General features: G+C 43.6%; 2 protein-coding genes across 4 annotated transcripts in view; one reads left to right on the forward strand and one right to left on the reverse strand.

Annotated features, from left to right (window-relative positions):
* The window catches only part of MCF2L2 (MCF.2 cell line derived transforming sequence-like 2), a 151,102-nt gene that overhangs the window by 56,954 nt on the left and 74,208 nt on the right, over window positions 1-19,940 (reverse strand). The window lies entirely within an intron of this gene.
* Window positions 386-19,540, forward strand: B3GNT5 (UDP-GlcNAc:betaGal beta-1,3-N-acetylglucosaminyltransferase 5). Of its 3 annotated transcripts, XR_009419050.1 has the most exons (3): window positions 386-492; window positions 14,987-16,535; window positions 19,379-19,540. XR_009419050.1 is itself a non-coding variant. In XM_059478960.1 (2 exons), the coding sequence occupies exon 2, from the start codon at window positions 15,327-15,329 to the stop codon at window positions 16,461-16,463; it is 1,137 nt and encodes a 378-aa protein (XP_059334943.1). In that variant the 5' UTR covers window positions 386-492; window positions 14,987-15,326; the 3' UTR covers window positions 16,464-19,120. The 3 variants fall into 3 exon arrangements, 2 of the variants coding, with proteins under 2 accessions (XP_059334943.1, XP_059334944.1); XM_059478960.1 differs by lacking the exon at window positions 19,379-19,540 and having other exon boundaries at window positions 14,987-19,120; XM_059478961.1 differs by lacking the exons at window positions 386-492; window positions 19,379-19,540 and adding an exon at window positions 1,179-1,200 and having other exon boundaries at window positions 14,987-19,120.

Here is a 19,940-nt window from a genome sequence, read left to right on the forward strand (position 1 = left end):
TTTTTCACTCCTCTGAAGATTCCCAACAGCAAAGTGAGACAAACAAGTTCCACTGTTACAGACCTACAAACTAACTACGCAGCAATACGATGTTATTTGGCACCTGGGAGACTTAGAGGAGCAATTAGCTAAACTTTCACGCCGTCCCCTAAGAAACTTTTAAGACATAAGTGCTTTAGAACTTTTAGCACATCACTTTTCTCACTGTGAGTGTGAGCGCATGACAGAGTTTTCGCAGGTCGCACAGAGCGGTGTCACCGTGCCAGCTCCCGGGAGCAGCGCCGCGGGCGGGCCGGGCGTTGGCGAGCAGCGGGACGGCCGAGCCGAGCCGAGCCGGGAGCCCGGGCCGGGCGCGGGGAGCGCAGCGCAGGGGGCGGAGCCGGTGGCTCCCGGGCCCCGGAGCCCATCTGCTGCCGGGGAGCGCCGTGGCCCGGCCCGTCCCTGCCGCCCGGGGAAGCCAGCGGAGGAGGAAGCAGCGCTGCGGCCCCTTCGGTAGGTGAGGTGCGGGGATCTCTGCTGGGCGCCGTCCCGCTGCCCCTCGCGCTTTCCGAACTGGGAGCAGCCGGGCTCTTGGCTCCTCTGACGGCTAAAGCGAGTGCCGGGTAATTAAAAGTAGCGAAAATATTCCGGATTTCTAAATGGTATTTTTTCTCTTCTCTGCCTGGCTTCAGGGATTGTAAGAGCTGGTCTGTTCAGGGGAGGAGGGTGTCTCACTTCTCCGTGTTTCAGGAATTGCGGTTCCCTGCTTTGGACAAACGAGTTTTCCAACTGCTTTGTTTCCAGGGTTTCGGTGCAGACCGCATCCATTATCGCCGTAGGCGCTTGCCCTTCTCCCGTCCTAAAGAAGGGTCTTGTTGGGGTTTGGGATTTCAAATTCCTGTGATAAACGAGACTCAAACTTCAGTGTAGTTTTGATGTCTGTTCTGCGTAACTTTTAGCATATTCCCCCCAAACCTCTGATTGTCTGGCAGTCGATTATGTAAAAAAAAAAAAAAAAAAAAGCCAGAAAATTTTCAGGCTTTTTGTGGTCCTTTCAGGGTCTTTCTCATGCCCTGAGCCTTGGAGGGAAAACTCGCGGTCGCTCGAGCATTGCGGTGAAACAACCCATTCAAAGGCGCGCCGTTTCCTCCCGCCCCTTGTTCCAGCAGCCCCTCCCGGCTTCCTATTCCTCCAAACTATTTTTTTTTCTGCAGGAAAAGTGTAGGTATTTTTTTCTTCTTCTTCCACTGTTCCCACACAAGAAACTCGCAGATCCAGCTGGGAGTTTCTCCGCGCAGCCCAGCGTTGCAACATGGGGACGCGCCCCCGAGAGCGCCGGGGCTGCCGCCCGCCTGCAGAGCGCGGAACGTGGGCACGGAGCTGCCTCCTCCCCGAGCAGTGTTCGGGCACCCCGTAGGAAAAATCGGCAGGAGAAATCACATTAGGGAAAAGAGGGAGAGTGAACGATTTCAAAAAGGGCGTTTGCGCGAAGCAAAGCTTGGGGGAAGAAAGTATCTTTTTTTGTCTGTGCTCTTGGCCAAGCTGCGGAGCTCCGGAGGGGGGAGGCTGGCGGCAGGGGGTGTGCGGGGACGGGCCCGCCGGCTCCCGCCTTTGTTCCCCCGAAGGGGCGCCCGCAGCCGCATGGCTGGAAGCTGCTCCGGGCCTGCCGCCCCTCCCAGGCCGCTCCCGGGCTCCGCGGGTGCTCCGGGGCACAGGGGAAGGCGCGGTGGGGAGGATCTCCATCACTGAGCTGGGGGCTGAGCGGCTGCCGGGAGGCGGCAACAGCCAGCGGGGGAAATCCCCGGGGGACAGCGGGGTGTCCTCCAGCCCGCGACTTTCCCGGTATGTTCCGTTCTCCTGGGTTCCGAAGGTTTCGGGAGAGCTGGGGATGCCCTTGTTGTCGCGCCGGGAGGCGGGCGCGGGGCAGAGCCGCGGGTTCGGCCGGGCTGGGGTGGCGGGACCCCAGGAAAGGGAGAACCGCAGAGCCTCATCCGCCCTGCGGGGAGCACTGAAAACACCTGAGCTCTTGGGGGGACAGTAGCTTCGTTAACTGCTTCTGCGCAAGATCTTGGAAGTACCCGAGATGGGAGATGCCGGTGTGAGCAACTACATGGAGTGCAAGACAATGATAAGAAGCCCTGTAACTATCTTGACTCGGCAAGGCAGCGCAGAACTCGGTACGTGCTGCAGCATCCTCAACTCGGAACCACCCAGGCGCATGCCTGAGGATCTCTTAGCAGCAGGGTTGAAACTACCAGGGCAGCTGTTGAACCCTGGTTTGTATGATGCTGTCTTGTCTCAATTCTCATCGGTACTTGCATTTCTTCTAGCAGTGTGAAAGGGAAAGGGTCTAGAAAAGGAACGGATTATTTTTTAAAAGGAAAAATAGCTGCAATCTAAGGGGTTTTTGTTGAATAGGGCAGGAGACAGCCACTGTTGATAACAGCTATGGAATATTCTAGCAGTACTCCAGAAGCCTGGACTGTCACATAGAGCTGTGTGTTGCTCTGGTATTATGGAAGTTACTGGTTGTTTTTCCCAGAACTAGTTTCACAGAAGTCCACCATCCATTATATACAGAAATGTAGTATTGCAGTAAAAATGTGGGCTTTTTTTGCAGATAAGGGTTTTGGAGATTGTTTGCTTGTTTTTCGGCTTAGAAATTCACTCAGTGGTTGTCTTCCACTGAGTGAAACAAAACTGTATCACTTTCTGCTTTCTCTGAGATCCCAAATTATTGAGAAACAAACTGGTTGCTCCTGCTGCCCAAAGCAGCAGTTGGGACAATCTCTCTGACATCTGGCCAAACTGGAGGAGTGAGTACTGATGCTTGGAATGGTAATTCACCTACAGATTAGGGAGAAGCATGTGGAAAACCCTGCAGTCATGGCTTATCACTGGAAATGCCAGTGGCTGATGTGTTTGGTGTCACTCTGCACCTAGAGTGTTACAGCATCCAGGATGTACTGAGCGATGCCTCTGCCATGGTTTTATCCCTCTGCACCTGAGCAGTTGTCTAGGTAATCCTCCACCTTGAAGATGTTGATTACCAGAAGTACAGAAGTACTGAAGGGGTTTTGTTGTTGGGAAAGCTCCCTGTGGCATTGCTGTTACTGCAGTGGGTCTGGCTGGGAATTGGGATTGGCAGAAAGAGGTGGAGGGAACCAGAATGTGATGGATGAGCATTGCACTACAGTGATGGATGAGCATTGCACTACCAGCTCTTCCTTCCACATGGCACTTGCAGAGTTTAGTCAGATACCTTCCTTAGCTTCCTAGGATGTGCACATCTCAAGTGAGGCTATCTCACTATTCAGCAGACCTCAGTAATAACTAATCTTTAAATTCCTGTGGAAAGCAGCATGGCCCACCTCTTGTCAGGTTGGTCAGAACTGAAAGCAGGATTTTTCTCTGTGCTCTCAGCCCTCGATTAGCTGTGTTTTTGTAAGGAATATGAAACAGAGGAAGGATGAACTTTCTGCTACTTGAGTTAGTTAACTAAAGGATGCTTAGTCTAACTTTGCACTGTGCACCAGACTGTGCAATCCATGTGTTTTACTGTTAAAACCACACAAACTGCTTTCACTCAAAGTGCTTTCTTCCTTGTAACTTTCCTGACTTTCCAGTAACATATTTAGTCACTACATTTTTAGTAGGAAGCCTTCTAGTGGGTAATAAGCGTGGCAAAGGTATACCTACGACTAATTGTTTGCTGAGGTTCCAGCTGCTTTGTCAGCTAGCCCTGAGTAAAGTCCTGTGGTAACTACAAATACTGGCTTTCTAGTGCATTGTTCTCCAAGTTCAACTTTCTAGAACGGTCAGGCTTCTTTAGCGACATCTTTGCTTCTCCTTCTTGAGTCATCCTTAAGCCATCCCTGCCTTGCAAGCCTCTGGTCCCATCTTTGTAGCTTCCTTCTGCAGTCCATGTGGTTCTCTCTCATTGAATTGCATTTGTAGTTTCTACTTGACTCCGTTCCACTAAACTGTCCTCACAGCAGCTCCTAATCAGGTGTTGTGTGTATACAGGTACTGTAGGTAGTTTGTTACATTCTTGGCCTTATACTAGTCTTGCAAAGAAGTGTCTATGTGTATATACACACATATATACAACAGACATGCATTTTTATATATGTAAAAATATTCTTTTACTGGCTCGTGATGTTATTGACTAATGTCATCTATTATCCCTTTCTCCTAAGCTGAGACAAGCACTTCTGCTTAAATGCAAATGCACTAGTTCCTTCATTTAATTTAACAAAGACTGTCACGTTGGAAAAATCTCACTCCTTATTAAACACACTGGGAATGTTCAGCAGCTCCTTTGTTTGGCTTTTCTTATCTGATTTGCATCTTGAGGAACTCTTTGGTTGGCCCTCCGTTTTGTGGTTTGTTGTGGCTGCTTGCTAGCAGCTCTCAGGGAGGGCACTTGAGCCGTGGTGATCTGGAACTGCAGGATGCTGTTCCTCAGCGGCTGCAGCTCTGCGTTCCTCCCAAGTGCATGGGGTGGAGAAGGAGAGGTGCTTTGCTTTGCTTTTCTGCCATGAGCCTGTGCTCGTCCCGCTCCCCATATTTAATAACAAAGAAGAGCAGGCAAGTATCTCCTGTTCAATCCCTGCCCTTGTTGCATTGCAGAAGAGGCTGTATAAAAGCCAAAAGTCTCCTTAGTTCCCACAGAAGGAGGAGAGGAGTAATGGAATTCATCCCACCCCGTTTGCAGACAGGCTTAAACAAAGCCTTGCACCGCTATTATCCCAGCCAATCTGCAGCTCCTTTGTATATGCTGATAGTTCTCGATCCACATTATCCTAAAATCTGAAATGCTTACGTCTTTCTGGCTGACTTGAGGCAATCGTGGACACCTCGAATATGCATGTAGAAGCCTTCAGTACTGAATCTGTTTTTAAATTTTCAAAGAACTATCAGTTTGTTATGTGAAATATGCGACTGTCTTGAAAACTTTAAAATGGGCAAACCACATGAGAACCTTGAAATTTTTGTAACCATACAAAATAATTGAAATGAAACATTTCACTACTGAACTAATGGAAAAGAATAGCTGGATAGGTGAATCCAGATGTCATAGAAGTGCCAAATCAGTGGTGAAGCGTTATACTCTGGTCTTTTTTGGTGGCCAGCTCCTCAAATACACTTATAATAGCAAACTTTGCTTATATAACCTTCTCCCCTAACTGACAGCCCCTTTCCAAGAAGTGGGATTTTTTTATACAAATAGAGATTGGAGAACATGAACCTTACAGGTTTGGATAGTGCTTGTTTGTTTAGGAGTTTGGTTACTCGAACTATCGCCCGTGCCTCTTTCTTCAGTTTCAATGCTACAACTATTTCAGGCTATTCTTTGCTCTGTGAAAACTGTGAATGCTTTCAGAATTAAAGGCTGGAAGTTAGGAGAAATGAACAGTCTGATGTGTTCCTATTTCTGGAAAATGATTTGCCTCAAGTTAGAGTGACTCTTTAGTTGAATTTAAGGTGCTGTTTGTGTAACTTTAATTTTAAAATAGTTAAAAATGCAAGTTCTTTAACTTCTGCTAGTATATCTTGAATGACTGGTACTTCATGCTTTTATAGAAAATGTGTGTGTGTATATAGTATATATAAACTTCACATTTACACAGCATCTGCAGAGTTTTATCAAATTACTGCTGAGCTACCCCAAATGGTAATTAATCTCTCAAGAAAATAACTGCAGTACAAATGGTAAACAAGAAATGAATGCGGGACCGGACAGGCTGATTGCTTGATTCAAATAGATGCATTTCCTATGAATGAAAGAAGACAACTCACTAGATGGGATTATGCAAGAAGCAGACAGGGTCATTCACAACCTTCCTCTTCCCTCAGCCTCGAGCAGAATACAGCATTTCTCTCTTTCTGCTTAAGTGCTGGTGGTAGCTATGCACAGCAGTGAATGGGAGGGGGTGAGGATGAACAAGAGCAGGCTCTGTTCAGAGCCAAAGAACAGTGGGCAATGACTGTCTCTTCTTAAGTGCATGTATGTCTGTGGGTGTACAGAAAGATGGAGTGGCTTGGGCAATATTTGCTCTTGGTGATCTCAAGAGGAGGCCTCTGAAGTGTTGTGGTAGTGGCAGCTCCACTGCATTCATGGGAGGGAATGAGCCATTAGGGATCATCTTAAAGAGGTTCTCTTCCTCATTATCATTAATCAGAAAGCTCATTTCTTATAATTAATTTTATATGCACATGCATCCTTAGATGTTGATAGAAGTATTGTTTTTCTCCACAGAGCAGCTTCCTTTCTACGCTGATCCTATAGTTTAAATTACCGGACCTGTATGCATAAGTGCATGGTGGATTCAGTGTAGTGTTGGACCTTGTGCTTGCTGGGTGTGTGCATGTGGTGGGGAAAACATGGCCTTGAAACTGCAGACCTGGATATCTCCCTAACAACCAGCTATGTTCCTGGTTGATGAAGAGTTTTTAGTTGGTTCTAATGAAAGGATCTTAGGATGGGAATGAGCACTAGTGTTCTGCAACCCAGCTTCCTCAAATTCTTGTGGATGTGCTTTGCAGGTTACAAGCAAACCTGAAGATTTGTCTCCCTGGGCTCTACTTGTAGGTTTGGGGAAGGATTTGAAGCAGAAAAGAGTGATGCAGGACTCATGCTCAGTTGTCTATAGAGCATAAATGGTGCCTGGATGGTAAGTAAGCAAGAGACTTAGCTGAGTTGAATGAGCCATGCTTAAGAGAGCAGCTGAGATGATTTGGGAAGTCTTGATGGGACGGTGTTCTGCTATGTGGACTCAAGAGTTCACCTCTGGTCTGTGCTAACTTCAGTGCAAAACAGAGTTAATCTAATAGAGCACTAAGAAAACCCACCAGCTCCCCCACCCTTCAAGTTAACCAGTATATTTGACATTTTTAATTTCAATATGTTTTATCATCACTGGTCTAACTAAAGGAGAAAAACACAATAATTTTGCACAAAACACTCTGCATCCTAATCTAAAACTGAACTTACAAATTCTAAATTGTCTGTCTTCCTGCCTCAGTGCCTACATTGTAGTGGCCCATGCAATATCCAAGCTCTTGCTGCAGTGTGGGACATCCATTTGGAGTTTGATGCTGAATTAGGTTAATAGGCTACAGTATTGTCTGAGGAAGAGGGGTAGACTGGGAAGCAGATAAGAGAATATTTACTCTGAAATGAAAATCTTAAAACCTAGAAATGGCCATGGTACAATGGTGTTAGCCTTTGGTTTAAACAAGCCCTTCACACACTTTCTGAGTCACTGCATTATTTTTAAGTATTCTTACTGGGCAAAAAAAAGGTTTCTGAGAGGCCCCTAGAAAGGCAGCTTGAACTAGTCTCACAGTTAGTTGTGTCAGTCTGAAACTTGACTTCCTCTTTTAGTTTGCTGGTTAGCATGGAAAAAGTCTGCTTCAGATAGTTGTTCAGCTTGATCTTCTGTTCCTGCAGACTGGAACAGAAATCACCTTGAGTTTGTGGGGAAAATAGGCAGGAAATAACATCTCTAAACCAAGCTGCAAATAAATATTTAAATGGGCTTACTTAAAACAGGCACCTGAAACAATTATTGATTGGGTGGGGCCATGACGTTGCAGCTCTTCAACTGAAACATGCTATGAAACAGGGACATTCAGTATTCATGCCTAACTAGGGAATTTTTAATTTATTATCTTCCAGTGTTGAGTTTTATACTGGACCCTTAACTGCTTGATATTTCACAATTACTTTCTCTAGTATGGGGAAAATAGTTTTCTTCAATGTTCAGCTCAAAGCACACCATGTTTAATGGGATGTCCTTGCAAGATTGTCTGCAATCCACTTTTGTAAAGAGGTGGATACACTGGTGTGGGATAGAAAGTAGTGGTGAGCCCTTTGTAATGCCTCTTGTGGTCTTTGCCCACTTTTGCAGGCAAGCTGTGTTTATAATATCCTGGGAGTAAGTGATATTATAATCACTAGAAAATTCATTCAACCACTTGCACAGAAGCTTCCAGATAAGATTCCAAATATGAACAGAAATGATCTACTGTTACATGGAGAGGGAGGTGACTCTCCAGAGGCTATAGTAATGGGGTAACATTAACAGCTGCAGTTAGTGTACTCTACCCCTTTGCTACCTCTTTCTCTTGGTGCATGGGAGTAGAAAGGAATGTGTGCCAGAGTCATGTCTTTAAATTCTGGCACTGTGAAAGTGAACTTACATAAATTCAGACTGCTGCTCAGTGCATCATTAGAGCTCACTGCTGCCAAAACAGATGTGGTGGGTTGTGAAAAAGGTGCCACTACACCCTTTGTAGCTGAGTCTCAAGAGTTCTGACTTGTCTTTGTAGAAGTTGAGTGCTTAACTTAGTACCTCCTCTCAGAACATGAGGACATGTGGCCTCAGTCATGTCACTGACAGAGAGAAACTTCAGAATATTATCCTTACTGGCAGTGAAAGAACAGGCTTTTTTTACCTCATCTGCTGCAGGTCAAGCAAAAAAATTCATGTTGGTGCTTGTGCATTTTATGCAAAATCCCTTGAACTAAATGACTCATGTTTTGGAGACTCATTCTGGAAAATGCTGTCCTTCTTTCTAGCTTGTATGGGGAAGAGTCTGCAGTGGATATGGGAGGTTAAAACAACTGAGAACTGCAGGCTAATGTAGACTGATGCTTGAAAGATGTGGTCCTGCTCCTCTCCTGCCATCTCCATAGTGGCTGTTTTGGACAACTGATCTTGATAAAGGCCATTTAAGAAGGCAAATCTGTCATTTCTGGCAGATGTCTCCATTTACATTGGCTTGTAGCAGCTGGGAAGTCAACTCATTTTAGGGGAAATAATTTCTATTTTTTCACTCAATAGTGGAAAATTAGAAGAAATAATTCTCTTTTTTTCCACCCAATAGTTACTGTAAGTGCAAAACCTCTGTAGAAATGAAATCTCTATTGGCAATTAGCTGCTTCCTGGCAGCGCTGAGCATTTACAACCTGTTTCTCCTTCCAGCCCTGAAGGAATTGAACAGCTTTACTCAATTGCCATCTAAAGCTTTGCCATCCTTTTAATTTCTCTGCCAACATTGCTCAGCCATTGCAAATTTTAGCCATCAGTGAGAATCAGCAATTGGGCACAGCTTCAAAAGCTCATTTTTCTAGGTAGTGTTGAAGTTATTCTGATACAGAACTTCCCTGGACAAAGTGCTGTGCTTCAATGCCCATTGTTTTTAATAAGGGGATTCCTCTTGACCGAGCAATTTCAGGATCATTTAAGGAGTTTGTGTTTTGGAAAGTGTTGGATGTTTGCCTTCATGGAAAGTCAGGTGTCTGTTCAACCTGAGAAGTCCTCAACACATACACAAGGAGCATGTAAGAATGCTGCTGTACCATCCCAGGAAACTGTACCCTGAGTAGGAGCTGCAGGCAAACTCAAGAGCTTGCAGGTGAAGCCTGCATTGAAAGTTCCAGAAGATGGATTATATGTTCTTGAAACAAAATTTGCAAAGCTACTGTCAGTCATTGCTGCATTATGTTCCTTATTGATGCAACATCTGGGACCTGATCCTAAACTTTTCACAGATCTTTGGAGCACAGGACTGATTTTTTTGATGTTAATTCCATTGCCATTGTGACCATGTTTTCCTAAATACTTGTCTGAATTGGCTTCCATTTCTCAGCGATTTGGACAGAACAAGGTGTAACAGGGGAAGTCTTTACATTTTTGAAATTATTTTCTTTGCAGGCTGTTTGTGACTTTTCATCTTGGTGCTTGCAAACCATGTAGGAAGGCAGCCTTAGCTAAGCAACTTACTGCATCTTTTTTTCCTAATGTGACCATCTGTCACTATGGCAGGAAGTCCCAGAAGTGCCAGGAACTGTTCTTCATTTTGTGGCACAGCTCACATAAAAGAAGAACCTGAAGATTAATATATAAATATTAATAAGAAGAAGCTTAATATAGAAGAAGTTTTTAAAAATGGGAAGTGAAGGAGGAGGACATAGGCCTGGGAAGAGATGACAGATAACATGACTTGTGAAGACATGTCAGCAACAGAAAAACCATCAGAGGAACCTGGGTTACATAATCTTGTAGCTAAAGCTGTAAGCAGCAAAGTCCATTCAGGCTTTGCCCCCATTAACTTAGACGCGTACTTTCATCATCTTCAATTACTCAATCATAATGAAAAATCTTGATAAGCTTGTGTTTTTATGGCTTATTTGATGAGTGAACATGACTAGATTTCCTTTGGACTTTGGCTGTAAACAGTACATAATCAATACTAGAGACAGGAGAGTCCAATTTCACAGGAATTATAACTGTTTAAATTGCTTCAAACGCAGCAAAAAAGGTTTTGAATTCTACTTCTCAAATAAAACTCTGAAACATATCAAGACATGTTCTTTGGACCCCATAGCCCCTTTCTAAACAGATTTTGAAAGCTTCAAGAAAATCCAAAACACTCTTTTCAGGATTACATTTTTACACTAGGCTTGACACATCTCTCTGAATTTAAAGCCAGGCAGTGATAATCTTGGCCCATGCAGCTTTAACTGCAACATATCTGCCTCTGTCACCTCTGTGGCTGGGCACATTCCTTTAGTGCTGTAGAAGTGGAGTTGCAGCTTAGAGGACATCTCATGTCACATCTCACATCAGGATGGAGCAAGCAGGATGGAGTGCAGCTGAAACAGGAGCTGAAACACATCTCTACAATGTGCCTTCTAACCTGGGCACCCACTCCAATGTCAAACAAGCTGATATGGAGTAGCTCGTGTGACAGAACTACCCTGACCTTAAAGCAAAAGCCGGTCCTAGGGCTTCAAAGTTTCTGCGGTACCAGAGCCTGGCAGTAGCCTCAGAATTGCAAAGACTGAAAGCATTTGATACAAAGTTACCTCTGGTTCTACAAAAGGAAACCCTTGAGTCCTATTGTGCACTTAGGTTAGGCGCAGCCTGACCTCAATTAGCCACTTCCTGATATTTCCTTCAGGGATTCAGCAGGTTGCTTTTGGAGGGTAAGAGGATGGGAGGAGCTGAATTTGGATTATTGAGCAACTATATAAACTCCAGAGCTGTTGCAAGCTGTGGAAAGTTGGTGTGGTAAGGATGAGAGGGCGGAGTTACTGTGAGGCTGTCTCCAAAAGCCAAGGACAAAACATGGACATAGAAAGCAGCAGCTCTTCAGATTAATTCTGTTTGGAACTAGGTAAGAGTTGAGGTCTTCTGAACTTTAACCGAGAGTTGCTGATATGAAAGGGCCAGTTGTTACAAGGTGATTGTAAAAAATGGTTCTAGTTAGAAGAGTGTTTCCTGGCAAAGCCACTTGTGACCTGAACTAATCTTCTGTCCTAGGTGGGAAGAGTGAAAAATAACTATACATTATGATCTTTGTCCTAAAATGCATGTCATGCCAGGATGTGGTGTATTGAAGCCCAGCTTGCGTATATGGTACCACATGACAAAATCTGTAGCTGAGAGTTTTGAGATGTTCTCTCTGGGCAGTCTTAGTTGGTCTCATGGGTTTTGGTTTTTATCAGGGTGGTGTTAGTTGGAAAAAAATCTCCACGTTGGGTGTCTTTGTGTAAACATTGTCTCTTCGTGGTTCTTCCTGTGAGGGTCTATGCCTCTGGTGTCTCATGTCTAGGGTGTCCTTAGGGTGTGTCTTGTCTGTCTCTCCTTAGTTGACATTCCAAAACTGTTCTACTTCTATCCTGAAATAAATTTCATACTGACTTTTTTCAAAAGTCAAAGTAGGTCCCTAAGGATTTGCTTTTCCATAGTGGTCACTCTACAAACTATTGAGTTTGCAAGTCAAACTATGCCAGCTCCTCTTTCACCCTAGAATATACGCCAGATGCAAAACACAGAACAGTGAACAGTTGCTACAATGAGTCATGCTTGTGGAAGTACTGAAAGGTTAAATAACAAACTCCTTTAGCAAAGACTGGACTGCTACAGGATAGCAAAAGCCTGCAACACTTGCAGCTGGGGGAAATACCACAGGCAGTTCTAATCTTAAATCTGCCAGAAAGAAAGGCAGGTACAGGAACTGTTTATGCATCTGTGGTTCTTACAATCTTTCTCCAGTGTTAGAGTGGATCTAACAGCTTTCAAGCCACAAGCAAGAAAATGCACAACAAGAGGAAAAACTTAATAATCTTAAATATGGTCAGAAAAATGACTGTCAAGCACAGTTTTATCTCTGTTCCATGGTGTTTCCTCTTGCTAGGGAGAGTACATTGATGAGTTGGATTGCTTTCTTTTCCTGGAATGATGAAATTTAAATAGCAGCAAATAGCACCTGTTGTGTCTCAACCTGTTTTTCGGTTAAGGGAAGGACAACATGACTAAGTCCAAAGGTTGAGTCTTGTAAATGGATTATAAAAATTTCTGACAATCAAAGAGACTCTACTTGTGCATTTCTACCTTCAGTGCACATCTCCATGCTTTTTTGGAGGGAGATGGGCAAGTAGGTATAGACCTTCTTAAATTTCATCAGTATTGCACATCTATAGCTGCATTTTAAAGTTTTACCTGAGAGGTATTTTTCTGAGGAGAATTCTGAACAAATTTGTTTACTAATGGTTCATCTAATTCCACTGAACTAGAACAAGGAAATGACAACCAGACTGTTCCAGCCCTTAGCCAGTTAATTTTATGGCTTTTTTTTTTTTCCTCATAGGAAAAGTTTATGTTCTCTTTCCAGCATCCTTGACTTCAGGAAAGGGTGCTAGGGAGCAGAAAACTGAGTCTACGCATGTCTCTTGTCCCTTGCTACCTGCTCCATATTTAAAGCTATTTCCATGATGTGTTTTGTGGTGGATTTTTTTTTGGTGGGTGTGTGGGTTTGGTTTGAGTGTTGTTGGTGGTTTTGTTTTTTTTTCTGGAGACTCATTTTTTCCCTAGTGGGGAATAACTGTCATGTAGGTTAGTTTCACTGCAAGCTTGCAGTGACCATGTCCTTTTTATCTGTGGTGTTGACTGTTGTCTCCTTTTACCAGATGGCTTTGGCGATTGCAGACTGTTTCCCAAACTTCTTATCCAAGTGTAATCTAAAAAAGTTTTATTTGGTGATGAGTATCCCTGTGTTTACCAAGGTAAACTTTGCTTCAGGTGATTAAATAGATTGCCTTGTGCTCCCTTTGCTTTCAGTCCTCTACTTTAAGTTCATCATGATGGCAGTGAACAACCTGCCTCCCTGGTAGCTTCAAACCTACTCCTTCAAAAGGAACCACCAAAAGTTGGGATTTCTATAACACTCCAGCTTGTCTGCATCCCTGTGCTTCATCTGAAACAGGAGTAAGCTTTGCAATAGTGTTCTATTGTAAAGTTGCTGAGTTTATAACTCTGAGGTGCATTGTTTAACTTCATGTTTCCAAAATAAAAAGGGTTTAAACTGATACTATAAAAAGCGCTGACTGACTTTTATTCACCAAACTGCCCATACAGCTTTTCTGTTATGCATTACAATCTGCAATCCTCGGGTACACCAATGCATGGTTTCCATTTTGAGCAGCTGGTCCCCTTCTTGGAGCACCACAAAATTGCCCCAGGTATTCTTATCACTGTAGACTCTGTTGTGTTCTCATCATGCTATTCTGGTTGCAAGACTTCAGATGGCTAAAACAGTCTCAAAATATTTGTGTTGCACATAACTTCTGACTTGAAAGTGATAGCTTGTGTTCTTTTGCTTCTGGGGTTGTTTCCATGCAACAAATTCTTAGTTCGTGGGATATCATTCCTTATGGTGCTAGTCCTACACTTCTTGCTTGAACACTATTTTTGGCTTTTTATGGGATGAACAAGTAGTTGCTACTTCAGGCTGCTCTTGTTTATTATACAGCAGAGACAATTCTGGCTACAAAAACCAAATTTTAATGTGCAGGGTAAGAAGGCTGAACTTGGGTGGTTTTTTGTGCTTTGGATTCTTCACTTAAACCCTGGCTGGTAGCAGAGACAGTAGCGCTGTGAGTGGTGTCGAGAGGTGTACCTGTGGCGGGGGTGCCTAACGGGAGAGCCAGTGAGTCTGTGTGTCTGTCCGTGTGTCCCGGTAACTCGGGTGCCCGAAGGTGAGGGCTGGGAAGAGCCCATGTGTCTGTGTATCTGTGTGTCAGTCCGTGTGTCCCAGTAGCTCGGGTGCGGCCACACATGCAGAGTCTGTGTGTCCGTGTGTCTGTGTGTCAGTCCGTGTGTCCCCCTAGCTCGGGTGCCCGAAGGTGCAGGCACACATGCAGAGTCCGTGTGTCCATGTGTCCGTGTGTCGGTCCGTGTGTCCATGTGTCCGTGTGTCGGTGCGTGTGTCCGTGTGTCCGTGTGTCGGTGCGTGTGTCCGTGTGCCCGTCCCGCCCAGCCCGGGTGCCCTCAGGGGCCTGGCGCTAACGGCCGCCGCGGGCTGACGGCGCCTCGCGCCCCTCAGCCGTTGGGCCCAACGGCCGCTCCCCTCAGGCCGGCGGGGTCGGGCGGAGCGGCGGGGCCGGCCCGGGGCTTGGCGGGCTCCAAGGTGCGGGACGAGGCCATCGCGGCGCCCCCAGGGCTGATGGGGAAGGAGCGGTGCGGACAAGGCGGTGGCGGGGCGGGGACACGGAGCGCGGCCGGGCGGGACCCTGAGCGCTGGCCCGGCCCTCGCTGGCCAGGAGCAGCCGCAGGCTCCGCCCGGCTCCGGTCTCGGCAGATGCCGGCCCAAAAGACAATTTGTAAACCCCGCCGTTTGTAGCGCTCGGCGCTCTCCGGGCCTAAAGGAATTTTAATAGATTGTCATCTGCCGACTAACGATACTGGGGGTTTCTAAGAAAGAGGTTTCTGTGTCAGTCTCATCTCTCACTGGCCTCCACAAGCTTGCTCCGGGCGCTGACCGCCTCCGACTCGCTGCCAGTCGGCTCTTTTTTTGTTATTTTGAGGAGTGGGACAGACCTGTGTATGTGGTGATGGGCAGTGACTGAGAAGTCAGGTCATTTCCATGACCAAACCTAAAACCTAATGTGTTAATAACAGCTCACTTAAACTTTTCTCCTCTTCCCCTTCAGAATTGGCAGGTGTTCATCTTCATGAAGGAAAGAAACACTAGAAGTTCGGACTAGAGCTGGAGTGTTTGCTTCAAGATGCCCCAAAGGGAAAATACTCATCTGCAAGTCCCTTCTTTCAAAACTGCCAGTGTTCTTTCAATCAAAGAAAAATGTATTTTGAGAAAGATGACTTGTGAAGTCTGTGAACAAAGCTGTCTTCACAAGGATACTGAATGAAAGACATCATGCCTTACAAGGGACACTGGTCTTGAACGGTGACACTGTGCTCTTAAAGTAAAACACAGGCACTGTAAAAACACTGATCCTGAACAAGAATAAGAATTATAAAAACTGCATCAGAATGTTTGTTAGTCCCAGGAGAGTCAGAAAATGCCATTTTTTGCAGCTATGTGCCACTTGCTTCATACTGTGTCTCATGATTTTTTGGATACCATTTGATAATCAAATTGTGAGCCATATGAAGTCCTATTCCTACAGATACCTCATAAATAGTTACCATTTTGTGAATGACAGCCTGTCTATCAGCAGGGATAATCTGAACAGGGTATCAAGCTACCAATACTTGATCAACCACAGAGAGAAATGTCAGCAGCAGGATGTTCTTCTCCTACTGTTTGTGAAGTCTTCTCCTGAAAACCGTTATCGAAGGGATGCAATCAGACAAACATGGGGTGATGAGAAGTATGTTCGTTCTCAACTTAATGCCAACATTAAAACCCTTTTTGCTTTAGGACGCCCAACACACCATGAGCAGAAAACACAGCAGCAAAGAGAACTTGAGCTCGAAGACCAGAAATACCAGGATTTGATTCAGCAAGACTTCTTGGATACTTTTCACAATCTCACTCTTAAATTGCTTTTGCAGTTTAGCTGGGTGAAGGCCTACTGTCCTCATGCCAGGTTCATTATGTCTGCAGATGATGACATATTTATCCATATGCCAAATCTCATTGCTTATCTCCAAAGCCTCATGCAAATGGGTGCTCAAGATCTCTGGATTGGTCGTGTCCATCGTGGATCCCCTCCCATAAGAGACAGGAGGAGCAAATACTATGTTCCATATGAAATGTACCAGTGGCCCTCTTACCCTGACTACACAGCAGGAGCTGCATATGTAATATCAAATGATGTAGCAGCTAGAGTCTATGAGGCTTCATTGACTCTGAATACAAGTCTTTATATAGATGATGTTTTCATGGGTCTCTGTGCCAATAAAGTGGGAATTGTACCACAATATCATGTATTTTTTTCTGGGGAAGGAAAAGCTCCATATCATCCCTGCATTTATAACAAGATGATGACATCTCATGGACACGTAGATGATCTTCGCCAGCTCTGGAAGCAGGCTACAGATCCCAAAGTTAAAGAGATTACTTCAGGGATTTGGGGTAGAATGTACTGCAGACTGGTCAATATTGTGCTTCTCTGTAAACTGTACTATGTGGACACGTATCCTTGTTCAGCTGCGTTTTCTTAATACTTGAATATCTGCATTGAAGATCCACTGAGCCAAGACAGAGCAACAACATTTTAGGTGTTTATCCAAAATGTATGTAAACATGGAAAGAGGTAAAATTTACACGTGAATACTTGGGGTGGGCAGAGGGAGAGGAAGAAGATGGTCCCAGGGTCCCAGATTCTGTTCAGAGACTTATTGGAATAGCTCTCCTGTTGTATTTGTACTTTTTATATTGTAGCCTGTTCTTTTACACTCTTCAAGGGATGCAAGTCTGGATTATAAGTGAACTATAATGGACTTGACTTCTAGACTTTGAAATGCTTGTTGAAAATACCTGTTTCTTTGAACTTGTCAGTAAGTCTTAATGGCTTTTATAAAAGCTATGTGAACTAAGGCATGTGGCAAAAAACCCCCTGTTATATCAGAATGGAGTAGACCTTTCAAAGCATGAGGAAAGTGTAACTTCTGACTTGATGAATGAGACTATCACAGTAGTTTAAGGTAGTGTCAAATATTCACCATTTCTCAGTGCTTCATACAAAGTCAGTCTGGACCTGCACAGCTGACAAATAGTGAGTGGTAGAAGTGAAGACCTGCTACAATTGTTTTCTCAAAGCTGCCTAAGTCTTTGAAATTGGGAAACAGTATTTGGATGCCCTCTGACTTGGTGGTTAAATAACAAAGGAACCCCCTTTAGAACCTGAAGCTATAAAAAGCCAAATACCACTCATGTGACTGGTCGGGCTAATGGTTCTCTGTCTTCTGAAGACTGAATCAGCACGTTTAAGAAGTCCAATCTTTAAAAAGCAAATAAGTTAAGTTAGTTTTCTTCTAATAATGCTTCTGTTTTCCAGTATTCTAGAAGTGAAAAGCAAGCAAAAGTCCCCAGGAATGTTACTTAGAGCTAGGTAAAGCCTTAAAAAAACCAGAATTTCATGCTTGTACTAACAGAGAGGGAGGATATTTTCTGTACAAACTTTGACTTTGCATTGAAGGGATAGGGACATGGTGATTCACACAAACTCAGTACACAAATCATAATAACTAAAATATTTCTTCTGAAGTCAAAATTGTCTTTAAAATTTCAGGGTTGTTGGTGTCCATAAACTCCTGTACCTTGAATATGTCTCAACATTAATATCACTTGCAAAGGAACAAAATGCCTGTGCTTTGTAAGCCAAAAGAGAGCCAAGTGATGTGCAAACTGCAGCCCTTATGAGTTGTCCTGTGGTGCCATAGAGATACTGCAGAGAACCAGAGCTGCAGGCTGCCTGCAGTCCGTGCACAGCTCAGTCATGGTGCTTCCACAGACTCTCAGGACAGATATCTTAGTTGCTAATTGCCAAACCTGTGGCAGCTGTACAGGACTTGCTAGTTTGAAGCTGTGAGTAGTAAACTTGGTGTAACTAACTGCTACTGCTCTTGGAGCTGTGCTGCAGGTTTTCTGGTTTGAATGGATAATGGCATCTGTCAGTGCAGACAGAAGCCAGGAGTGAGCTTGCTGACTGTTCTCTAAGCTGTTCAGATGGAGGGTAGGTAGTTACTGGAGCCAAGTCAAACATGTAACTTTCTATCACTGGTTTTGCAGAAGGAAGATAATAAGGTTCCTAACTGGTCCCAAATGTGGGGCATATAAAGAGCTGACAAAGAAATCATTTATCAGTGTCAGAACAACTGATAAGTATAACAGCTATACTTCAGAAGGAACAAATCCAATTCCTTTCTTGCCTAAACAAATGGATAATAGTACTGGGGATGTAGATCTTTATAACGTGTTGCATAGAGAGAAAATAAATGCACATATAGAGAAAGTATTGTATATTGAAGGAAAGCTGCTTCATCATATTTCTGACTTCTTGTGAGCCATTTAAATCAACAAAGCTGCACAGCAAAACTGCACTGCTAGAAAAGCCACCCTGTTCACTGAAGGGAAAGAGGGTCTTCATATGCAGTATGCAAGCAAAATGTGCTGGTAAGACTATAGTCTTCCAGCATATCTACGTGTTGGGATTTGTTTTCACTCGTACATGCAGAAGGAAGGTAATCTTTAAGTAGCTTTAACTAGCTAACATCTAAAACGCTGCTTAAATGTAGTTGCCATTATCTGAAAATCACCATTTAGACCATTGAAATACTTTGTTTTACAGTTGGTTTGAGCTTTGTTTGGATTGTTTCTTAATCTTAAAAGGGCCTTGATGTTTGTAGTATGCATTTTCTTTTGATGCAGTGAAAAGAAGTTGCTTGTTGAATAAAAGGAAAGCATGAAGACACTCCTTTCAAAAAGTAGAAGAGACATAGAAAACTTCATATTTTCTGGTTCTAAACACAAATGAAGATTTGTACACTTCCATCAGGAATCTTTTTTAACAATAGTCTCAGTGCTCCAATGCAGGGCTGATAGGTTTTACTTCAAATAAAACTGTATCAGCCTGAATGGTCACTCCTCATTAAGAGTTTGACATTGTTGCACAGCATATTTAATGCTATTTTTTTATCTGTTTGTTTGGTTTGCATCAGTTTCCCTTTGATATTACTAATTTTTATACAAAATATTCAATATTTATTCTTAAACTTTGCTCTGTACCACAGAAAGACAGTTGTTTTGTAAAATTTGTTTTGAATAAACAGACTTATTTCTTTTAAAAAAACCTAAGAATACAGAAAAGATAAATATCTCTTGTTGCTTTCTTTGTAACTGATTGGATCAGTTCTGATACTTTTAAGTGTTGTTCTGAATTTCCTTTTACAAGAGACTTCAAACTGCTCCTCTTTCCCCACCCCCTGATGTGTGCAAAAAGCAAAATTGGTGTTCCCAAGAAAGGAGAGAGTTCACAAATTTGTTTACCAAGCTTCTAGGTCTAAAGCTGTATAAAATTGCCAGGTATTAGAAGCTGTACCTGTTGTTAATGTTATAATTTCTATGTTCTCTTCAGGCAGCCGTTCCCCTGGAGATGTGTATCTGTCTACACAAGATTTCAGATCATACTTTGCACCTTTGGAAAAGTAGCTGATGGTCTGGGGACCAGACATGGTATTTTCATAGGGTATAATTAAATTCAGATAATTATGATTTGTCTGTCTCTCCAATTTGTCTGACATAATGTATCAAGTTAGAGTTTTTACAAATGGAGTCATTCTCACCAGGTAACTCCAGTGTAAAGACAGGGGCATAACTAAAGCACAAATTATATAAATGATAGTGAAGAAGAGAACAAAGGAAATGAAGTCAGGATTGTGGCATTTGGCTTCTTGCAGGGTTTTCTTGTGGGTTTTTTGTTTTCTGGGTTTTTTTTTAAATTGTTCCCTTTGGCCTAGAAACTGCAGTTCAGCTAAAACTGGGTTTGCTTGATACTTTTTGTTGGAGTAAGTCATTTAAGTATCTGGTGCTTTACAATGCATTGTTAATAATATTTTTCTCAAGCTTTTGCAGAAACTTGAGCTTGCAGTTAAAAATCCAAGAAGCCTCTGAGAGGTATATAGTCAAATGTGAATATT

This window comes from Ammospiza nelsoni, chromosome 10 (assembly GCF_027579445.1).
Source record: "Ammospiza nelsoni isolate bAmmNel1 chromosome 10, bAmmNel1.pri, whole genome shotgun sequence".
Lineage (NCBI taxonomy): Eukaryota > Metazoa > Chordata > Aves > Passeriformes > Passerellidae > Ammospiza > Ammospiza nelsoni.